The 23,481-nt window shown below is 45.0% G+C and overlaps 1 protein-coding gene across 2 annotated transcripts in view; it reads right to left on the reverse strand.

The window, feature by feature from the left end:
* The window catches only part of EGLN3 (egl-9 family hypoxia inducible factor 3), a 40,028-nt gene extending 17,976 nt beyond the window's left edge, over positions 1-22,052 (reverse strand). Inside the window, exon 1 of one of the 2 annotated variants that reach the window (XM_083619317.1) lies at positions 21,344-22,052. In XM_083619317.1, the coding sequence (XP_083475443.1) occupies positions 21,344-21,952 (609 nt within the window). In that variant the 5' untranslated portion in view covers positions 21,953-22,052. Of the gene's footprint in view, positions 1-19,180; positions 21,252-21,343 lie in introns of those variants that run through there. The other variant, XM_083619318.1, reaches the window with a different exon arrangement.
* Positions 22,053-23,481: the final 1,429 nt, after the last annotated feature.

Here is a 23,481-nt window from a genome sequence, read left to right on the forward strand (position 1 = left end):
CAAGAAAACATTCAGTTCAATGTCAATAAATACTAAAACAGAACAGTGTGAAGAATCTTATGAGCCAGAAAACACCTGCATAAAGAGATGGATTGGTCTTCAGGAGGTGTTTAAAGCTTTCCATTCATTCTACATCATGAACAGCACATGGAAGGGTGGCCCAGAGAGTGGGCAGAATTCTGACCAGTGGCCATGTTAACTGGGGTGGATGAGAGTCCAGCAAGAGCTGAAATGCCACAGTTTCCTCAGTCCTGGTTTAAAAGATAAATCCAGCAACGGCATTTGGACTGCCCTCAGAGCATCCTCTGTGGAACCCCTTAACCTCAGCAGTGCTTACAACAACCTTGTGGTGTTGAACAGTGTCGTTTTCCTAACGGCACAGGTGGCTGGTTGAGGTTGAGAGAATGGTGTCTTGTATGAATAGTGCTTCTATCCTGCCCCTGAGCCAACAAGATCAACTAGCGACCCCAGAATGATGGCCTTCTGAGTTGCAATACATTCACTTGCTTGAGTCATCTGCTCTGAAGACACCATAGTGCATTATGCCTTGTTTGCAGTGCTTTGTGGGTTTGGAAAGAATATTCACTGTGTAAGGAAAACTTGTGACGGGCCTTCCCTAATACAGTGGTCCCTTGGGTTAAGAACTTAATTCGTTCCGGAGGTCCGTTCTTAACCTGAAGCTGTTCTTAACCTGAGGTACCACTTTAGCTAATGGGGTCTCCCACTGCCGCTGGAGCACAATTTCTGTTCTCATCCTGAAGCAAAGTTCTTAATCCAAGGTACTATTTCTGGGTTAGCAGAGACTGTAACCTGAAGCGTCTGTAACCTGTGGTACCACTGTAGCAGGAAGCAGTCTATTTAAGTGGGGGTTGGTGTTTCTCTAAGGACTGTTTGCCAGTTCCTCACTTCCAAGAGTCATATCCTCACCAAACATCTAAAAGGCATTCTTATATGACCCACAGTCATGGCTTCCCTCAAAGAATCCTGGGAACTGTAGTTTAAGGGTGCTGGGAACAGTAGCTCTGTGAGGGCATCTCTTAACAACTCTCAACACCCTTAAAAATTTATATTGCCCAGAATTCTCTGAGGGAAGCCATGGCTGTTAAGGTGGTATAAGAATGCTTTAAAGGTATGTGATCTTCTCCCTGTTTCAACACGGAATAGAGTCATAACCTTAAAAGGAATCTGCTTCAGGTTATTTTAAGTATATCTATATATGTGTAAGTTATATCTATACAGCAGCAGCAGGGAAATGTGTGGTTGCTGAATTTTTCAGCAGTCCCTGCAAGCATTTAAAACTTTATAATTCTGTTTTATTAATCACCCAACAGAATACTGGCACAGCTGATGTATCAATTAATTAATGCCTTCTGGGGTGCCATTTAAAGTAAATATGCATACCTAGAGATGTCAACATGAGGTTCTATGTTTAAAAACCACTGGCCCTGATCTGGTTCTAGTAACATTAATACAGTAATTAATTGATAAAAGTCCCACTTGACAATGACCTGTCCTGCCTGTTTTTTGTAAAATGTAAGGCACATAGAAGATGGTGCTATATGTCCATAAGAAGTTGGAAAAGTGTGTTTTATCAGCAATATCACCAAACTGAAACTAAAGCATCAGAGCTTTTCAGTTTGGTTTTAAACAGGGTAAGTATGCCCTGTCTCCCTTTGATCCTATAAGCTTTCCTGCAACTCTTTGAATGTATGCAATCCACAAATGCGAAACAAACAAACAAACAAAAACCAGCACAGGAATTGTTTGCGTTTAAGTGCTACCCTGGGGAGGGTCCCAGCCAATTATTTCATTTGCAGCTCCAGTCACAGGAACCTAAGAATCTGCCTTATACTGAGTCAGATCAATAGTTCATCAGTGTAGCCTACGCTGGAATCCTGGAGAGCTGCTGCTATAGCCAGACAGGACCGTCTCCCAGCCCTACCTGGGGATACTATAGCAACAGTGCTTCTTTGCAAGTAGGTAGGTCAGAGGTATAGCTCCACTGGCAGACTGTAGCTGGGTCCATTCCCACCAGCAGGTGCACGCAGGAGGAGGAGGAAGAAGATGCTTTGTGATGTCTGGTCCATTCCCTGGCAGCATTTCTACTTAGGAGGAAGGGGATAGTCATTGCTTCAATCTGCTTTTGAGTAGAACTACAGGCCTGGAAGGGGCCCATGTCCAGATGTCATTGAAACATCACTAGAGTATCTTCCATTTGGTTATTTTCAATAGGAGAACTCCACCACGTAGTTCTCCATATGAGACAGATGCTCCCAGGTAACAGTACAGATTAATATATGGGGTGAGTGGGGACAATTGGTCTGAATGTGCCTAAATGATGGCAATGTTTTTTTGTTACTGAATATTCCCCAGTTAATACAAATTATCAAAGATTTCTTATGTTTTGCTTTAAGAAATGAAGTCATGCCTGATACACCTGTGGATGCCATGGAAGTGAATCACTAGAAGGCTCAGAGCACACAGTTAACAGCCAGGTGAAGAAGAGAGAGAGAAAAGGAGGTCTCTGTTGACCCCATGCCAATCACTCTCCAGATGTGTAGGATCATGGAACATGCACAGAGTCTTAATTCAGCAAAGCAGAAACTCGGAGGGAAAAAATACAAAAATGCAAAGGGGAAAAAACAAACCCGCAAGAACAAAATGACAATCCAATTGCTCGACTTTGAAATATTCAGATTCAGGAAGCAATATAAGTACAAAGTAATTCCCAAGGGCTTCTTGTGATTGATTATCATTAATCACTTCAGAGGTGAAAACCCAGGGAAAGTAAGCGATTTTTCAACAAGCTAGTGGCAAGAGTTCAAAAGCAAATCAAGATTGGATGATGCCTGAAACAGTACTTTAGCCACAGGCCAAGATTACTGAACATACCAAAATCCGACACCAAATTCTGCACATAGTAAAGTGCACACAAGAAACCACAGAAGTTCATATTTCCACAGCCTTCACAATTATTCTAGGAAAATGCTCCATCCAACAACTGCATGATGCACTTGGCTAACAGTTAATTTGTACTTTATTTTTAAAGGTGGATCCAAGTTCCTGAGCTTTAAATGGCAAAATGTATGTACCTGTGCAATTGAGAATGGCCACGCTCATAATTAACCACAGTAGAAGTTGCTGGGAAAGGACTGGGCCTCCCTTCTCTGTGTAAAGTAAAGAAATCAGACTGTTTTATTGTACAGGCAATGGGCACAATTGATGTGATGTGTGATTTTTTTCTTTCTAAGCTTAGGTACAAAAAGTACGAGAGTTTACATAAACAAGCATTAATCAACTCTAACTCACTTTCCTCAAAAGTTTCTTTCCTTAAAATTCAGTTTCTTCCACAAAAACCCATCTGGTTTTTGAGAGTCGTATATTGGTCCATCTAGTACTTTCTGCCACCGCGTTCTCATTCTTGCTAGTCTTCCAAGCAGTCAAAAATAGGGAACCTGCAGCCTTCCAGGCATTGTTGGACTGCCTCCCACCATCCCTTGCTGGAGCTGATGACAGTTGGGGAGTCTAAAATTACCTGAAAGACCACAGGTTCCACAGCCCTCATATATTCCAGCCCCGACATCGTTATGTGCCTTTTTTCCATCCATGTTCTTAATGTCCAACCATAAGCCTCTTTTGAAAATACGTCATACTGATTTCAATGGGATTTACTTTACCAGTTATATCTTTACATGGGAAGGACCCAAATAACATCTGATCTCTGTATGACACACACTGCACATTTCTGCAGCTCCATGAATGTTAGAAAGAACAAAAATGATATACAAGCCACCTATCATCATCATCATCAATTACATTTATATCCCACCTTCAAGGAACTTAAGAAGGAATACATGGTTCTCCCCCTAATCCATTTTATCTTACACCAACCCTGTGAGGTAGGTTAGGTTAAACAGAGGACTATCAAGAGCCCAAGCATTACAGTCTAGTCTCTAGAGTGTGATACTGGTCTCTATCATGAGGCTTATTATAGTCTAGTGTCCACAAAACAGAACCTAGAATAAAGGTATGTTTGTGGCTATGCAGTTAGAAGCAGGCTTAGGATCATTCTCAAGGGCACCCCTTTACTTTCTCCCCTATAAAGGGAAAAAACAATGCAAATGGGTGAAAGTCACCTCTGTGAACTAAACAAGACCTTTTTACACGTCATAATGACGGGCATATTGCTTGTTGTTAATAATAAACCTCTCCTACCTCACTTGAAAAGTGATTGTGTTCAAGCCATGCTATAAAATCCAGCTCTAGACTAGATAGGGGGTCAAGTCTGTTGCTAATGCAATGAGATTTATATCAATGGCACATTGGTGTTACCTGTGTAATCAATGGGAAATAAATGTCTTAAGATGTATAACCTACCATGGAGGAATCCTGATTATTTCCTAGTTCATCGATCATGCTGGAAACTGCTACACGAAGAAAGCAAGAGGATTAATCTCTCAACCCAAGAAGGAACATAGTTTCCCCCTGCCAATGGACACACACACACACACACACACACACACATTTTGTCCTTTGGACAGTGACCCTGGAGAGATGCTGCCACCATCTGACAGCAAAGACGACTATGTTTTATGTGCTCACGCTACATGTGCACTTGAGAACAGGCCATACCTCAGGTTAAAAAGAGAGATATCGCATTAGAACAAGCAGCAGTCAAGCAAAGCATCTGCAAGACTTCCCACAGGATGCTAGACCAGAGGGGCCAGTGGCCTGATCCAGCAGCTCTTCTTTTGGGTGGAGAGAACATCTCTCCCACACATTCCTAATATGATAAGGTGAGTCCAGTGGAAAAGGCTCCCATTCTCCCCTTTGAGTTCGGAAGAAAATGGAACTGTGGCAATTCAAATGAGTACCCAAGGCCAGCTTGACTGACCCGTGATATGGGATGCAAAGGGGGATAAGTCTGAAGAAACACCATAAGAGCCTGCTGAATCAGGCCAATGGCCCATTAACTCCATTAACTCCAGTATCCTGTTCTCACAATAGACAACCAGGGTTACAATTGCCAAAACGGAATGCCTCGTTGCCATTTTTGAGCCTGATGGCTTGAAAGTTGTATGTATTCTTCAATAAGACTTTGGGGCTCCTGAAATTCATTCTGATTGTGCAGATATAATTATACAGGAGGTGTTGCTAGTGTGTGAAAACAGTCAAGATCCAAGGATCCCCAGGCACGCACCTCCATATGGCATCATCCTTGGTGTCTGGGTATCTTCACTTGGTCACAAGTGGCCAGCAGCCAAGCGCAAAATGTGCCTGGCACCTGGTGAATTTTGAACGCTGCCTGCAACAGTGCTCTCCGCACTTGTGATTCCCAGGAACTACCATTCAGAAGAAACATCCTGCTTCTGACAATGGAAGCTGAACATTGTGTCTAGCAGCCATTAATAGCCTTATCCTTTTGTCTAATCCTCTTTTAAAGAAGCCAATTGCTCTGAAATAGTGCTGGTTGGGTGCTGGTACAAGAAGCACGGTAGAAACTGCCAGCAGTTATTATAGCTCACTGAACTCTGGAGCCTGCACTAAGTCTGCTTTAGAACAGCACACTCTGTGCTCATTGTTGCTTCTTCTGAACCATTGCTTCTTGGCCTGTACATTGGGGGTGGGTTTTCACGATGGCACCAAAAGGACCAATATGCCTCATCCTCCCAAGCAAACTGAACCTTCAAAATGGACTAGACTACACTATGTGGGTAAGAAGGAATGAAGCTCCTACTTACGACATTCATCTTTTGTTTCCATGGGCCACGTAAGCCCACATTTCACAGGAGAGTCCCCTGAAGGCCTGCAGGAATTTTCAAGAAGCTCTGCTATCAGCCAAGGTCTCAACAAGCAGAAGTTCCCCCCCAGGCGAGGTAGAGCTTATCACATCAAGGCCTTGCTTCATACTTAAGTGTCTGACAATTGTTTAAATGCTCACAGAATCAGACCGTGAGCACAAAGCATGCCGGCTTGACTATCTATCTCCCAATCTCTTTGTGAAGTGCTTCGTACATTGCAGTCCTTCATCTATACTACATCCCGGGCGCTATTGCAAATACATTTAGCAGCATTACCTATATGTATCTCAGGCAATAAAGCAGTCTTAAGTCGAATGCCGCCAAGCACACAGTCATAACTAAACACTGCAATCAGCGAAGCGATTATTTTGATGAAAATATTAGCTGGCAGTAATCGGTTTTTACAGCCAAAAAATTGCTTTCGTTGCTACAAATGAGTGCTTGCACCAGACCTTGATCCAGCACGTATTAAGTGGAATTAAGTCCCATTTACATGGGAGGAAGTCGCAGCAGTTTCAACGAAACCTGTTACGAAATAATGCCTGTGTTCCAGCACGTCCGTGAGAGCAAGAAGAGGAGTTGGCCCAAATGGGAAGGGGGTGCAGATTTTGTTTTCCAAACAGCAGCAGCAGCACCGCCAATAAGATATCACTGTTTGAAAAACAAAGGCAAAAGTAATGGGGAACCAAATAGCGCATTTCTCTGAATCAAAGTCAGTGAGCTAAGGGTGTGCCTACATCCACTTATGCAAACTACAATGCATGCATGTTCACTACTAGTTTGTATAATATCTAATTTTAATTAACGAAACTAAAGATTTTTGTTGCCAAAAAAAAAAGTTGTCATAGGAAGCTAAGTCAGACTATTAGTCCATTTAGTTCAGTACAGTGGTACCTTGGTTCTCAAGCGCCTTGGTACTCAAACAACTTGGAACCTGGAAGTAAGCGTTCCGGTTGGCGAACTTTTTGCAGAAGCCGAATGTGCTCCATTTTGAGTGCTATGCTTCCGTTTTGAGTTCCAAACTTCCGTTTTGAGTGTTACGATGAGGTCTGTCTGGTTTTGCTATTTATTTTGCGTTTTTGTGTCTCTTTTGTTTTTGTGACTGTGTGGAACCCAGTTCAGGCAACGACTGACTGATTGATTATTGTGTGACTGCAGTACATTAATTATTGCTTTCATTTTATGGCTCAATGGTCTTGTTAGATAGAAAATTTCATGTTGAATTACTGTTTTAGGGGTTGTTTTTAAATGTCTGGAACGGATTAATCCATTTTGTATTACTTTCTATGGGAAAGCGCGCCTTGGTTTTGGAACATTTTGGTTTTGCAAAGGAATTCCGGAACGGTTTAAGTTTGAGAACCAAGGTACCACTGTACTGCTGACACTGACTGGCAGTAGCTCTCCAGGGTCTCAGACAGGGAGTGGTTGTTTTCTGCAGGGGTTCCAGAACAAGAAGTGGCTGTGGGTTGCTGATGAAGGACAGAGAGCTTAGGAAGCAAAATACAGGCAATAGGCACAGAACACCAATGCAAAGCAATGCAAGCAGGGTTGGCACAGCTTTCCATTCGAGCTGCCAACAGCATCCATACTTTTAACACAGACTGCAAAATCAGAACCTATAATAGCAGAACTATTCATTAATTTAACTTCCTGCTAACATACGATTAATTTTCTGTCTGACCCAAGATGGAAGATCTATGCATAAACTGGAGCCCCTAGCAAGACCGGCGTTTTCATTCCCTCTTGCCCATAAGCTTTTGAAGAATGACATTTACTGAAGCAGCTGATTCTAGAAGGAAATAAAGATACCAAAGTAAATTGTTAACTCAATTAGACACCTGGAATTCCTTCTGCAAACAAACAGGTTTGCCTTTCAGCAGACGCACTTGCCTGCATCAATCAGTGTAATGAACATCCGTGCCTTTCCATTCATTAGGGACATTTTTAATGCATTATTCATTTTTAAAAAACACACATTTCTGGAGGTGAAAATAATTGCATTAAAACATATAAGCAAATTATACTGGTTTTGGAACACAGGGATAGGGAGTTGGCTTATACCAAATCAGGCCACTAGTCCATCTAGAGCAATATTAGACCTATCCACACATTGCTTGTGTGGATTTCAATGGCATGTTGACTTGGAGCAGAGCCACATTTTAGCCACACCCCTGACATCAGCCCTGCTTCCTGCAACAACCAGAAACCAAAATATGAGCTCCCTAGGAATAGGGGGCTCCACATGATCAGAGCACCTGGTTGTGAAGATGCCCCAGTGGTGTGGAGCCTCAACTGAGAAGCAGCTCACACACATCAGGGTTTCTTTGCAGACACAGTGCGTGACACAGATAGGAGCAATGTCATGGTTGAGGGTAAAAGTGCATGACAATCATATTCTACTAACATGTAAGTGTGCTACTCTGTACACTCGGAAACTGTCCAAGGTTTCAGACAATGAACTTCTCCCGGGTCTGTCTGGAGTTGACAAGACTGAATACCTGGGACAGTTTGCATGAAAATAAATACTTGATAGCCCTTCATAGAATTGTAGAGTTGGAAGGGACCCAAACTGTCATCTAGTCCAACCCCCTGCAATGCAGGAATCTCAACTAAAGCATCCATGACAGATGGCCATCCAACCTCTGCTTAAAAACCTCCAGTGAATGAGAGTCCACAACCTCCTTCCGCCAATGACTGTTGGGAAGGGCTGTGTGGTGTATCAAACACAGATCTTGGAAGAACTAGCCCCCCACCAGCTGAGCTCCAAAGCTAGAAACAAGACTACCAAGACCGTGGCTAAGGGAATGGCTTGGGGAAAGGGAGTGAAGGAAGAAATGCAGATGCACTCACCCTGAAAATTCTGCCCTGCAAATCTACCCCCTTGCATTTGCATTTCCTTGTGGATTTAGAAACATACTGTCATTATATTTTCATAATGAAGTTCTCCTGGACATATGAAAATTCAGTTCCTGCAAGTATTCAGGAGTCTATGATGACTAAGAGCAAAAGGCATATTCTCTGTTTAGTTCACAGGAAAAGGTCACATACAGTTTAAGCAATTTACACAATACCTTTTTACAGGAAGCAGAAAAGAAGACTTGGCAACGTCAATGACAATGTGACCGATTAGGGGACCTGATTAAGAACCTGATTTTAAAACAAAGCAGTGAAGCAGATAGAAATAGTCCAGTGACTTCATGCTTCAGCTGAAGCAACCTAGGCAACCTATAGCTTGGACCCAATAGGAACAGAAATAAAGAGCAGTGAGTATGTTTAAACTGTTCCATACCCTAGATCATAGTGGAGGGGGGGTCATACGTTTTTGAGTAGAATAAGATGGAATGGTAATAAAAGGTCCATGCATGGTTTGGTGGGAGTAGGCACCAAGAATGCTGGGACAACTGGTGACTTGTTGTCGTCGTTTCCGACTCTTCGTGACTTAGTTATCCTCAAGTCGTTTAGTCGTGTCCGACTCTTGGTGACTTAGTTATCCTCAAGGAACATTCTGGTAGGAATGGAGCAAGTTGAAGAGGCCACACCCTGAAATTAGATGGTTATATTTGGGCAATGTAATTCTTCTACACCACTGCCCTCATTCATTCACATTAAGTGGGTGACAGGCTCATGTACCATCATAGTTCACACAAATGTTTCTGGAACAGCATTCTTCATTAACCAAATCTGATTGTTCGGATACTAACTAAATTCAATAATCAACAACAACTTCACTGTGTGTCCTCCAAGCAGTTCTGTGCCCATGGAACAAAATCTAAAGAGAACAAATTATCCTTAAAATTAATATACAGACTACGTATGTGGATTATATCCATTCGTCGTTTCTATTGCAAATGTACAGATCCTTGTACAATTATAATTGAATACATCTTCCACAATAACCTGTGAGAAAGGCCAAGCTGAGAGGAGCACATTTGTCCAAGACTCATTCTTATGATGGAAATTCACTCCTAGGTCATGAATATAGAACAGGCTTCCTCAACCTCGGCCCTCCAGATGTTTCTGGCCTACAACTCCCATGATCCCTAGCTAGCAGGACCAGTGGTCTGGGATGATGGGAATTGTAGTCTCAAAACATCTGGAGGGCTGAGGTTGAGGAAGCCTGGTATAGACTCAACCTCACTCTTTCTCTTCAAAACTTGTCTTTTCTGTGAAACCTGTGGCTTAGTCCTTTTAGTCCTTGCCTCCTACAGAAATCAAGTCTGGGTACATCGAAGTGGATTTGCACATATTTTCTTGCTACCCTTAGAATCATAGCATTGTAGAATTTGAAGTGACCATGAGGGTCATCTAGCACAACCCCCTGCAATGCAGGAATCTTTTGCCCAATGTGGGGCTCAAACCCACAGCCCTGAGCTATTCTCACTGTCCTGCCTTCTCTTCCCATTTTCTTTTCATCTGTCCAGCCTATGGAGCAGGAAACCTGCGTATGCAATGTACATTAAATACCATGCATACTGGCATTGTGCTGAACACAACTTCATAGCAGTTCAAAATTTTGTATATATGTTTCCTGTATCCAAATCAAACAGTCTTTCAAAACTGGCTAAAGGCATTTTGCTTCCCAAAGACGCCTTCCTCCCACATTCTACGTATAGAAACCAATGGGACCAGCAGAATCTTATTCCAACGTTGGCAATGGGACAGCATCCTCCACCACACCTGAAGACAACAGGCTAGCTATTGGGGAAAGGCAAGCCCTGTGGCACACACAACCCAGTCCTCCAGCACCTCTCCTCAGCATCTGCCCCTGAGAAGGGCCAGCCTAATGGTAAGCCCAGCCCTGCCTTCTAAATCACCTTATAGAAACCCAAGACCTACTTTGGAAAGCTGTATTTGGAATACAGTTGTATAAAAGGAGTGCTGTTGCATAAAAGAATTGAGAATGCAGTTGGAGTGAGGAAAAATAAAGCTGTGTCAAACTGCAGAGCGTTTTAATGCCTCAAATATTTGGAGAAGAAGACGACGACGACGACAAAAACCCTATTCCCGTATATAATCAACCAGGCTAACTAATCTTGCTTGATAAACATAGATCTAAAGATCAGCTCTGACACACAGCTATGGCAACTGCTCCAGGATCTCTGCCAAAGCTGAATTCCTCTGTCCGATATCATAAAATGACTTGTCTGTTGTATTTACAATTCCAGTGGCTCTCGACTCAGTCTGATGAACACTGGGCATGCTGACAGTTAGCCAGGAGAACGGATTTGAGCCCAGCCATTATCTCAGAACATGTGCATTTCATTAGAAAAAAAGAAAGACAAATTATGCATATTTCTCCAGGATGGCAGTCTTCATCAGACGTTCCATTGTAAACTAATTGCAAAGCATGCTGCTATGCAAGTATCATCAAAATCCTTTGTAACCTATAATAAACAATTATAGTTCCAAAGGCGGTACTCTTCAACAACCCAGTAATAAATCATGCTGCTTCTTATGCTTCAGGCCCAGAACAGGAATAAGTTTGCACTTCTGAAACTCATGTTTTTTATGTGACTTCATGTATAGTAATAGTAGTTCCTGACTTCCTTAACTGAGATAAATACAGCTGCAACAGTGAGACAGAGTCATTATGTATTGGAACCAGGCTAAGCTAGTCGCACTTGCTGTTGTTTAGTCATTTAGTCGTGCCCAACTCTTTGTGACCCCATGGACCAGAGAATGCCAGTTACTCCTGTCTTCAACTGCCTCCCGCAGTTTGGTCAAACTCATGTTAGTAGCTTCGAGAGCATTGTCCAACCATCTTGTTCTCTGTCATCCCCTTTTCCTTGTGCCCTCAATCTTTCCCAACATCAGGGTCTTTTCCAGAGAGTCTTCTCTTCTCATGAGGTGGCCAAAGTATTGGAGCTTCAGCTTCAGGATCTGTCCTTCCAGTGAGCACTCAGGGCTGATTCCCTTAAGAATGGATAGGTTTGATCTTCTTGCAGTCCATGGGACTCTCAAGAGTCTCCTCCAGCACCATAATTCAAGAGCATTAATTTGATTTTAATTTGATTTTAATTAATTTTATAATTAATGTTTTTAGAATGTTGGATTATTTTGATTGTTGTTAGCCGCCCTGAGCCCGGCTTCGGCTGGGGAGGGCGGGATATAAATAAAAGGTATTATTATTATTATTATTATTATTATTATTATTATTATTCTTTGGCGATCAGCCTTCTTTATGGTCCAGCTTTCACTTCCATACATCACTTCCATACATCACTTCCATACATCACTATGGGGAAAACCATAGCTTTAGATGCACTTTAGTTGCACTTAAATACCATCAAACGTGAAAAGTGAAGTCTCACTGATTTCAATGGGACCCAAGTGCAACTAACAGCAGTCTAAACCCACAATGTGATGGGGCAGATCCTCCTCTAACTAAATTAAATCACCTCCATGGATTGAGGCCAGCATCACTTCTCCACTGTGGACCTTCCTACTCTACCAGCTGAAAGTGCAGGCAGACAAAATTACTGCAGTATAGTATGGAGCAAGGTTTTGCCTCCCCTCCGACCTTCCAGCTTAGCTGTGCAAGAGGCAGAGGCTGTGCTGCTTCATCACGTGATGCTAGGCAGCCAGGTTTCTCAGATCCAGCCCTATGCATATTCATTACTTTTCCTGTACCTTGATAGCAGAGGAACCATTTCAAGACAATATTAAGAGCAGTACTAGAAGTAGACTACCACAAAGAGGCTATGGGATCTTTCAGGACTTAATGCTGAATTAGTTGTTTCTCACATGCCAGAGTCATTTCAGGTACATGCCAATACAGATCTAATGTGTGCATCATGCTCACCTCAAGTCCATCTGCACTGCCAACAAAGCAGGCCTTTGTAACACAGATGTCGCTTAAGAATTCATTCAAATGTTCGGCAGGGCATTTGAAGCATCCAGTACCCCTTCAGATATGAATTGAAGGATTGCTTGTTTGAGACAATCACCTTTATTTATTTACTGGACAGTATTCATAGCCTGCTCTTCATTTAATATGTTTGATCCCCAAGCAACAAACGAAATGATAGAAATAAACAGATTAAAAATGTATACAAAAATTGTAAAGCCACATGAAGAGGTCCAATGAACAACAACTTAACAATTCTGTCCTAAGGTAAAAATAACTAGATTAAAAATGAGCACAATACATACAAAGTGATTAAATCAATGGTCTTGGCAACAGTTTACACCCTGCTTTTCAGTCATGCCAGCCCCCCCCCCCTTTTTTGTCTCTTACACAAGGGCATCACTCTGTGCCAACAAACTCACTCTGTTTTTGAGTAAAAATCTGTGGCTGTTTTGCACGAAGACAAACTGCTGCTCAATATTCTCTGGGGTGGAAACTTTCTACCTTTCTATATCCTCATTATCTCATTTTGGTGGAAGTGCTTTCCATTTAGAGAAAGCTTTGACCTCGGATTTTGAACAAAATATCTTTATGTCCACAGAAATATGCACTGATCATTTAGCTCTAGGACTTGCCTTTGCTTTGGATGTTTATAGTGAAAGGCAGTACAAAAAAAAACTTGTAATAAACAAGTGCTTAAGTGCCTATTTCCAAGGTATGCATTCAATGGTGCCAGTGAAGAAGGAGGTGACTTTTGCAGATTCCCTGCTCCCCTACAATCCCTAGCACCACCTCCCATGCTGTTCTGAAGCATCCCATGGTTTTGGAACAGGGGCAATGTTTAGGGGAATTAGAGAAAATCACCAGCCTCCACCTACAGCTGAGGGAAGCCTCTGCTGGATCAAAGTACCTTCGGTCAATGGAGAAACATCACTGGAGACAACCTCTGGACCTACACACACATGTGCTGGGGTACTGCAACAGCTGCACAGTATAGTGTCAACGACCGTTGCAGTACCACAGGCGCAGTGAGGTTTTTCCTGCTGTAATATGCCAAAAGAGCAATGCAAAGGTTTGTAAAATGGGTTAGTAAGCCTTGAGAATTAGAAAAGGCACAGATATAGCTCACCAAAGCTAAGCTCCCAATACTCAACAATGATAAGGAGTAAGCTACAGTCTTGAATAGGACTGTTTTCTTATCAGGTCAAGCCTTAGACACACTTGTGGACATGAACATAAACCACTATGAATCAACCAACAGGTTTTCCAAAGCAGCTCCACGTAAACTGATGGTAATGATGGGATAATGGACACATAACACATAAAAGCGACATGTACTGATTCAGAGCACTGGCTCATCGAGCTCAATACTTTGCCTAGCAGCAGCTCTTTGGGATCTTCCCCAGCCCTGCAACCTGAAAACCTTTAACCAGAGACACAACCTGGGACCTTCTGCATGCAAAGCAGATGCTCCACCGCTGAGCTATGGCAAGTATGTTTAGCTATGGCATCAACCAACAAACCATGGTTTGCAAACCTGCTTCAAACCATGACTTCAAACCATAGTTTGGTGCTTAGCATCGACACCAATACTACTGACACTCTGCTGACAACCAAAGACTTTTGCAGTAGCTGTGGATCTTCTATTGTTGTATTGTGCTTTTGATATATATTTTCACCCTGCGGCCATTTGGCAAAGATCAGACTCTAAATGTCATAGATAAATAAAACAATACATAAACCATCATTTCTCCAATATGAATATCATGGCAAACTTTGGTTAGAGTAACCGATATGAACTGACCCAGACCCTGCAATCATCATCTGAAGCCCTTCTTCATATAATTATACCAGGCATAGGCAAACTCGGCCCTCCAGATGTTTTGAGACTACAGTTCCCATCATCCCTGATGACTGGTCCTGTTAGCTTGGGATGATGGGAGTTTTAGCCCCCAAATATCTGGAGGGCCGAGTTTGCCTATGCCTGAATTAAACCATCTATGACCCTTTAAACGTGTGTGTGTTATTTTTTTTTGTTATTATGTTATGCGTTTTTGTGTTTTTATATTGTAAACTGCCCAGTGTTCCCTGGATGAAGAGTGGCATAGAAATTAAATAAATAAATAGAGAGAGAGAGAATGAGAGCATGAGAAGGAAAGGGGTGAGACAGGGAGGAGTACCCAAGCCTTGTTTCGATTATTGTCCAGAGTTTTTGAAAGTTCAAAGTAACAATGACAAATTGCATGGTAGTGCCGGGGAGGGGGTGTGAAGGAAAACCTAACTGTGATATAGATAGCATGGAGCACACATTGGAAGGCAGGACCACTGTGTGACTGGTGAGAACAGGAGATTAAACATTCACGCACATGTTAAATTCTACTTTAGATAGTCTGCTTGTGGAAATTACCACCTTGTGAGGTACTGCGCATTTTAGGCTGCAGCCCTGAACTACAGTAGTGTTTACTTTTAGCAGCACAATGTTTCAAACTGTCTGCCTTTCATATGTAATTGCTGACTGAAATGATGCCTGCATGTAAATATTTCTTTGGCCTGAATACTTGGGAGTAGCAGACATTTACCATAAGGATTAGTTGCTAGTCCTAGTTTTATATAAATACCTCACTTTGATTTGTCAAGATTTCAAGCAGCCAAGAGGACTTCCCTTCAACCAGACTGGGATTTCCTCTTCACTTCTACTAAGACTTTGTGTGACATGCAAAATGCTGACGCATAATGCAACTGGGAAAGTTGATATCAACCTTACTGAAAACTAATGCATATGTCAGCATCTTCAGGTAGCGGTGGGGGAGACTCCTGCCTGAAATCTTGGAGAGATTTCCAAGATTATTAGTCAAATAATAGTGAGCTAGATGGGCCACTTCCTATATTCCGTGGGACATACCGTATTTTTTGCCCTATAGGACGCACTTTTTCCCCTCCAAAAATGAAGGGGAAATTTGTGTGCGTCCTATGGGGCGAATGCAGGCTTTCGCTGAAGCTTGGAGAGCAAGAGGGGTCGGTGCGCACCGACCCCTCTCGCTCTCCAGGCTTCAGGAAGCTATCAGCAAGCCTGGGGAGCCCGTGGGAGTTCCCGCAGGGCTCCCTAGGCTGCGGATAGCAGCCTGCTGCCCAGAGCGCGGGGCGTGCTGAAGCAGTGCGCCCCGAGCTTCGGGCAGATATCCGCAGCCTAGGGAGCCCTGCGGGAGTTCCCGCAAGGCTCCCTAGGCTGCGGATAGCAGCCTGCTGCCCGGAGCGCAGGGCGCGCTGAAGCAGAGCACCCCATGCTTCGGGCAGACATCCACAGCCTGTTGCACGGAGTGTGGGGAGCACTGAAGCACAGCGCCCCGTGCTTCGGGCAGACATCGGGCAGCCCCACAAGCTCGGGGGACAGCGGGGAGGCGCAGCGCCGCCATCCCGCTGTTCCCCAACCTGGTTTAGATTCCCCAACCTGGTTTTGGAGGGGAAATAAAGGGAAAATTTTTCCCCTTTATTTCCCCCCCCAAAAACTAGATGTGTCCTATGGGCCGGTGCGTCCTATGGGACGAAAAATACGGTACTTCAGAGTAGGCACGACTAGGCTTGCACTGCTCCCTATACAGAAGAGTCAGTCCAGACTTTATAAACCAAGTTGACGTGAGAAAACTTCGGAAAGGCAACGAAGATAATATTAGCATTATTCTGTCCCTCCTGCAGCAGCAGCTTTTTATGCTGGAGATCCCGGCAGATTCCTTCTGCAGGAAAAGGAGGTGCTGAGCTGGGGAGTGGCACTCCAGGTAGTGTGGTAGAATTCAAACACCAGATAGTTGAATATTGTATGTGTACACACACACACACACACACACACACACACACACAGGGGTCTGTGACCCTGGAGGGGTTTCATCAACCCCTAGGTACAGCTATAACCCTTCCTCATTTGAGTTCAATGGGACTTACACCAAGTATGTTATCAGCTTACAGCCTAAAGCAACAATCTTAAACTGAGAGCCTGTGTGTTATATTGGTTAGAGTGTCAGGCTAAGACCCGGGAGTCCAGGGTTCAAATTCCCACTTGGCCATGAAGCTCACTGGGTGACCTTGGGCCAGTCACTGCCTCTCAGCCTAACCCACCTCACATGGATCTGGCAAGGATTAGAGGAGGAGGGATTGGACCATGTGTGTCGACATCAGCTCCTTGGGAGAAGGTGGTGGAATATAAATACAATTAAGTAAATAAACTTACAGTGCCATCCTATGCACATCTTCTCAGAAGGGGTCCAACTGAGTTCAATGGGACTTGGCTAAGTGTGTGAATCATTGTGGCCAGAGATTATTTTCAAGACTGAGGCTTAAATCAGCTTCTAACATGAATACAGTATGTAACTTCCTATGGCTGCAATGTGTGTTATGATTTCTCTTCCATGTTCATTCCCCCATGAAGTTCCATCTCCTGTGCTCCACGGTTCTAAGCATCTTTGCTTACAAGTCCTATTTAATTCAGCCGGGATTTATTCCCTAGTAAGCATGCTTACAATCACCACCTTAAGACAGCTTTACGTAGATAGCTAAAACTGTACACAGATTGTGGCTACACTTACTAGCAGTCAGCGTGATGGTTGATCACTTTTAACTCAGTTTAACTTCTACTTCTGTGATAAACATAAGCAAATCTAAGAATTCTATATGCTAATAGCAAACTCATTAGACTGTAGCCAAAATGCATCAAAACATAAGACGTTCAGCAGAGTCCCAAGGTTTGCTGAAACACAAAAATGTAAAATATCCCCCCAAAAAAAGTAAGAGGAGGGAAAACCTCCAACTAGCTCACTGAGCATGCTCGGTAGCCATGCTACACCAGCTGACTGGGAAGACAAAACCAGGGGGAATGGAGTGTCTTGCAAAAGGCCATTGTTGTCTGGAACTCTGAATACACCCAGTCCACACTGCAATATTTTGTTGCAAGTCCTATTTGTGAATCATGGGGTTGTAGTCAACTTTGACTCTGAGCAGACCCACTGATGTTAAAAAGCAATGGATCACTGGGTCTACTCTAATTCAAAGTTAGTTGCACACAACCCAAAGACTTTAATCCCATACCCACTTACCTGGGAGTATGCCTCATTTGAATCAATGAGACTTACTTCTGACAAGCATTGGATTGCACCGTAAATAATTAAGCCTATAGCAGAGTTACAGATATACTTCTGTAGGCTTAGTCACTACCTAAAGTTGAGTTCTGGTAAAACTATTCATTCATTAGCATGAAGGATGCTGGAATAATAAGCAACACAGAAGAGAGGAAGAAAGTCCCGAATAACTTTTCAAAAACTAGCTAATGTGCTGGCTTTTGCCAAAACTGCTTTTGTTCAACTGAACATATGCATGACATTATTTTACTTCTTTACCTCTTGAGTGGTAGGGAAGGAAGTAAAAGCAAGGAAATAATTTATCTGGTGCTTTCAATGAAGTCTGAAACTAAGGAAGAAGGAAACCAATCTAACTACTGTTATAGAACGTCCTCTCATGGCCATTAATCAGGATTTTTGTTGTCACTTCCAGATATGTTTCGCATTCCACAGCTGCAATCCTAACTCCACTAACCAGGGAGTGAGTTGAAATTCCACTGAGCTCAATAGGATTTACTTCTGACATGCAAAGGCTTAAGTTGTATGAAACTGATTGCTAACAGAAGGTTGAAGCTGTGCAATCAGTTTGATCAACGCAAACCAAAAGGAGTTTATGCATGGGCCCACACTTTGGTCACTTTTCAGCATAAATTAATTTATTAATTGCTGTGGATTTTGTTTATTTACTCAGCTGTGCAGTGTCCTCTGCTGGTACATATGTGCATAAATTAGGGATTAACTTTATTACCTTTCTAAAGACAAGCTAAGCTGCTCAGGAGCCTGACAAGCACTCAGCATATGACCACCACAAGAACCCAACCTGGAGCTTAGTGGAAAGTGACAGGAAAGGAAGGATAATCTAATTAGGCAATGGACTTATACAAACTTTTGGCACCATTCAAAATCATTTTGAATTGCCAATGTAGTTCTAGGAAACTCTTCTACAGATGTATAATCAATGCTATATTGCAATACTTATTAGCAATATTTAAAAAAACAAATTCCTCACAAATGCAACACCCTGCATTTCCACTTCTAGGAGGAGACAAGAGGGCCAGTTACACTGTCATAATCTCACTTAAACCGAGTTGGCTGCCCCAGTGTGAATTATAGTCATTCACATGCCGCACTGAAAAAGTGAAAAATTCTTAAACCAGTAAGTAAATCCAGTTGATTCCAAAGGAGCCTATTCACAATAAACTTTTTTAGGATTTTAACTTGGGGTGGAGGATCATAAAAACCATCCCTGGTATCGCTTCCCTGTGTTTTGAAGTTTATGATGGAAAGATTAAGCCCAGCATCAGTATGAAAGCAAATAAGGATATTAACCCCCTTACAATCCAAACATTCAAGAATGGCTCCTAAATTAAAAGTCCCCATTACATCAGGAGTGTTAGTAGCTATTTTCCCCCATTTGAATTTCTTACCTTAGACCTCTCTTTCACATAGTATTTGCCAAGTCTACTTCCACAGTACATAACCAGTCTGTCTATCAGTGACAAGAGAAAGTTGATGGCCTCGCATCCCTCCTCAGTGCCTGCGATCCACTTTATCTGGTCGCCCCTCAAGTGTCTTTTGGAGATGCCGTTGCGCTTGCCGGCCAGCTGGCCATCCTGCAGCTCCCCGTTATAATGCATCTGCTTCACACGTTCCAGGACACAGTCTCCTACCAAGTCGCCCAAAAAATTGTCCAGGTAGCAAAAACCAATGTCATGCAAACAAGGCACTATGTAGTCCAAGGCAATTCTCTCTAGGTCTAATCTCATGATATGTCCCAGTGGCATTTTAATGAACCCGACAGATTTCGCCCCTTGTAGCAGAAAGTCAAGAGCCGCAAGCCAAGCGGCGGAGCGCGCGCCAGGAGACCTGGTTTCTATCAGCGATTCTAACACACTGAATCCGCCACACGCGCCAGCAGCGATGCCTAACTCTTGGGAGAAGCGAGCAGAGCAAATCAGGGTCCGGCTAGTCAGAGAAACCGGCGTGCCCAAAAGTTTCGCTAAAGTCGTACTTTTGTCTTCAGCGCAGTCAGCAGCCACCTTCTCGGGTTCTCCCAACCCCTGGGCGACACAAGGCTTGCTAATGAAGTGAACGGTCGCTGCACGCCTTCCGCGGACTGACCTCCACCCAATACCGGGGGAGGGGGGGGTCAGCGCCTTGGCAGAGAGGCAGTTTCTGGAAAAGGAAGCTGAAGCAGCTCTTTTCTACCAGTTTTAAGGCCGGGTGACCAGTGTGTGAACACCCCGCAATTGCTGATGTGATCACTCCCCCTAATATTTTTTTTTTTTTTGGTGCCGAGTCCTGCAAACTCCTTTCAATTTATTTCACCGAGGCAGCAGATGGCCCCTCTCTGATTAATACGTCTGCTACGTGCAGAATGTGTTCCTACTTCTGCGGCGAGCGCCACGTGGGTGGAGCCCCGTCCCGGGGACAATCTCTCCCCGCGCCTACCCGCAGCCCATCAGGAGGGAGGCGGGGCGGGGCTTCGCCGGAAGCGTCCAACCGGCGTAGGGTTCACGGCTGGAATCAAGGCGTGGGGGAGAGGGCGGAGAGGAAAAGCCGCGTGTCTGGAGGAGGCGCGGCTTATGGTTCGTCTTGCGCCGCCTACAACTCGGAGTGGGTGTGGTCTCCGCCATTGAGGAATTCTCCCCCAACATGTACGCTTCTACTACGGTCACATACTACAAGCCAATGTAAACAAACGGAGGGGGGGGTATAAGGGCGTTAAGTGCCAGTTGAGTTTCTCTTGGCAACTTAATGCTATAGGGATGGGGAGCGAGGTTACAAGTGCTTATCTCCCTCTTTTCTTTCTCTCCCTCTCCCACTACAAGACATCCTCCCCCCTTTTCACACCTGATCATCTGCTGACAAAACATATTGCAGAGCTGGAATTCGCTTTGCAAACAAGATCATGCGTGCGGAATACCAGTTCCCGGCTTTCAAAAGCCTCTCGTTACAGATGATGTGTTTAAAAAGCACTCACTGACTTGTCACCAGCTGGATTCTAAACCTCATTCCTCTTCTCCTAAAAGCTAGGAAAATATGCCACTCTCCTAGCCTGCCAAGATAACTATCGTTTCAGAAATTACCAGTACTGTATAAACGTTAGAGAAAGCCGTTAAAGTAAGATGTTCGGGGTTATATATATGTATATACACGCACGAGTGTTTCAGAAAATTTGTTCTCCTTGAAACTGTAGCTCACAAATCCTGGTTAATAACTCTAGGGAACTTTTGATGAAGGCGGGAAAAGCAAAAAAAATGAAACTGTGTCTTTAAGCGTAGTGAGGTTACCCCCCGCCATACACAATCACCCGCTACTATCTCTCCAGTTCGTGGATATAGGAAATCCCACGTGGGCTGCCAGACTGTGAACGCTACACGGTTTAAAGTTGTTTCACAAAGCGATCGAACTAGGGTTAGGATCTGAGCGGATGGACCAAATGCCAAGCCCGAGTTTGCAGCTGGTAGCAGAGCGGCCAGGAATTGCGTGGTTAAGACTCGGAAGAGTACATGAAATGGCAGAGAGGGAGATCAGAAACTCCGGAGGAGCCCGTAGTGAACTTCGGTCGGGGCTTGCAAACTACTAACCTTGTGTCTTCCTCTAATTTTGTAGCGCCCCAGCTTGCCATCTGCGTACATGATGAGCTTATCCATTCTTTTCAGGAGGTAGCCTATATTTTCACAGCCCGGCTCACTGCCCTCAACCCACAAAATCTTGTCCCCGCGAATGGCTCGGCCGCCGCCCGCCTTCTGGCTCGCCAGGGCGCCGTCCTGGAATTTGTCACTCAGGTGCAAAGCCAGGACCTCTTGGAAGATTTTCTCGGCCATCCTGTGCCCCAGGAAGTGGTCGACTATGCACAAGCCATAGGCGTTCATGCAAGGCACCACGTAGCGCAAGACTAGCCTCTGCGCATCTCTGCGGGGCTCCCGGAGAGGAGCTTTGCTGCCAGGCGGAGAGCCGGCGGAGGGCGAAGCGCCCTCGACGCCCGGGGCCTCCGCCGGGCTCGCAGCGGGGCCCAGGAGGCCTCCGAGGGGGCCTGCGGCCGGCCCGGCAAGCTGCTCCTCTCCGCCCCCCTCCTGGCGGCTCCCGGGCGGGTGGCGGATGAAAATTCTCCTCATGCTTTCTACTGAGTCTCCGCGGAGCTGGGCGGCCGCCGGGGGCTGCTGCTGGGCCGCTTCCCCGCCGGAGGAGGCCATGGTTTGCGCGCAAGACCAGGTCCCGCTCCCGGCCGGCGGGGCGGCATCGCCTCACCACGGCGGCGGCATGCCGCTTCTGGCCGGGCCCGAGCTCCACGCGGGAAATGCCATGCTCGCGCCACACGCCGCCGGATACGAGAAGCGAGGACATGCCGCTCGGGAGCGTGCACACGTACCACGGGGAGCGAGCGGCGCCTCCGCCCCCGCCCAGCGCCTCCCTCCTTCCCGCCCTCCTGGCTTCCTCTCTCTCTCCCGCCGCCGCCGCCGCCTCATCCAGCCGTCCCTCGAGGACACGCGCTGGGAACACGCGGGATCCAACGCAGCGCACGAAAAAGCTCCCGGGCAGTGCCGGACGTGCAGGGAGAGACTGGGATCTGGGATTGTTACGTGCCCTCTCTCCGGCTTGGAACGAGGGGCGGGAGCCACAAAGGAAGCTCGCAAGCGCTGGTCGCGGCTGCTGGCTCCATTCATTCACCTAGGCTTGGTGCTGACTTTTTCCGCTTTTCCAGTCCTGGCCTGTCCCGTTCTGGAAATCAAGATAATGGGGTCACCGCTGCTGCTGCAACGAATCGTTCCCCATGTGTTTGTTAGGACAAAAAGTGCACTTTAAGCGCAGGACTTAAGAAGGACGAAGTGTTTGGTGGTTGTTAGGTTCTTCTCTGTGACTCTGCAGGTGCAAATAGGTGGCTGGCTCACTGGTTCTCAAAAGAAAGGTGAGCGACTGTTATCAGGCTAAGACATACCCGCCAACATTTCCCCGATTAAAATAGGGGCGTCCTCAGGAAATGCAGGGCATTCCAGGATCAAACCAGGACACCTTCTGTAAATCCGTCACTGTCCCTGGAAAATAGGGACACTTGGACGGTCTGAGCTCACCGTGTCTCTAGTTTAGAAGATGGAACTGCATTCTGCACATGCACAGGCATTCTCTTCCTTGTAGCATCAGCTGTGTTCCTGATTAGATTCCTGGACTTTTCTTGGCTTTCCAGCAGGAGTGCCAACTTGAATAAATATTGAGGGGGCTCAGGTAAGCCCCGCTCTTCACAATCAATCACAAGATGCAGCACACGCACCATTTAAATGGCAATGCCCATCAACGGGGGAGGGGGCAGCCGCCTCAAATATTTTATGAGGGAGGAGGGCAAAGGGACCTCAGCCCCTAGGAGTTCGCTGCTATGCTTTCAAGCTTAGACCAGCAGCAACAATTGCTCTTGACAGCAATTCTGTTGCACTGGAAACAAACCTGACACCTCCCAGTACAAGAGCAAACAAATAAACAAGCAAACCCCAAACCCCATAGTGTTAGGATACAAGCACAGCCAGACTTGGGTCTTCCAAATTTCAGCAGCACCTTGTGTGAGGCCAAAATTCAGTGCGCCTTCCTTTCTGCACGTGCAGTACAGCTGCAACGCACTGCAGCACACTCCTCAGTTCAGAGCCTGGGGCGGGGGGGGGGCAGGGAGCCACTCTCCCTGCCCTAAATCTGCCTCTGATACAAGCCTTGAATTCAACTGTGTCTAGTACAGTGT

This window comes from Podarcis filfolensis, assembly GCF_964270895.1.
Source record: "Podarcis filfolensis genome assembly, chromosome: 1".
Lineage (NCBI taxonomy): Eukaryota > Metazoa > Chordata > Lepidosauria > Squamata > Lacertidae > Podarcis > Podarcis filfolensis.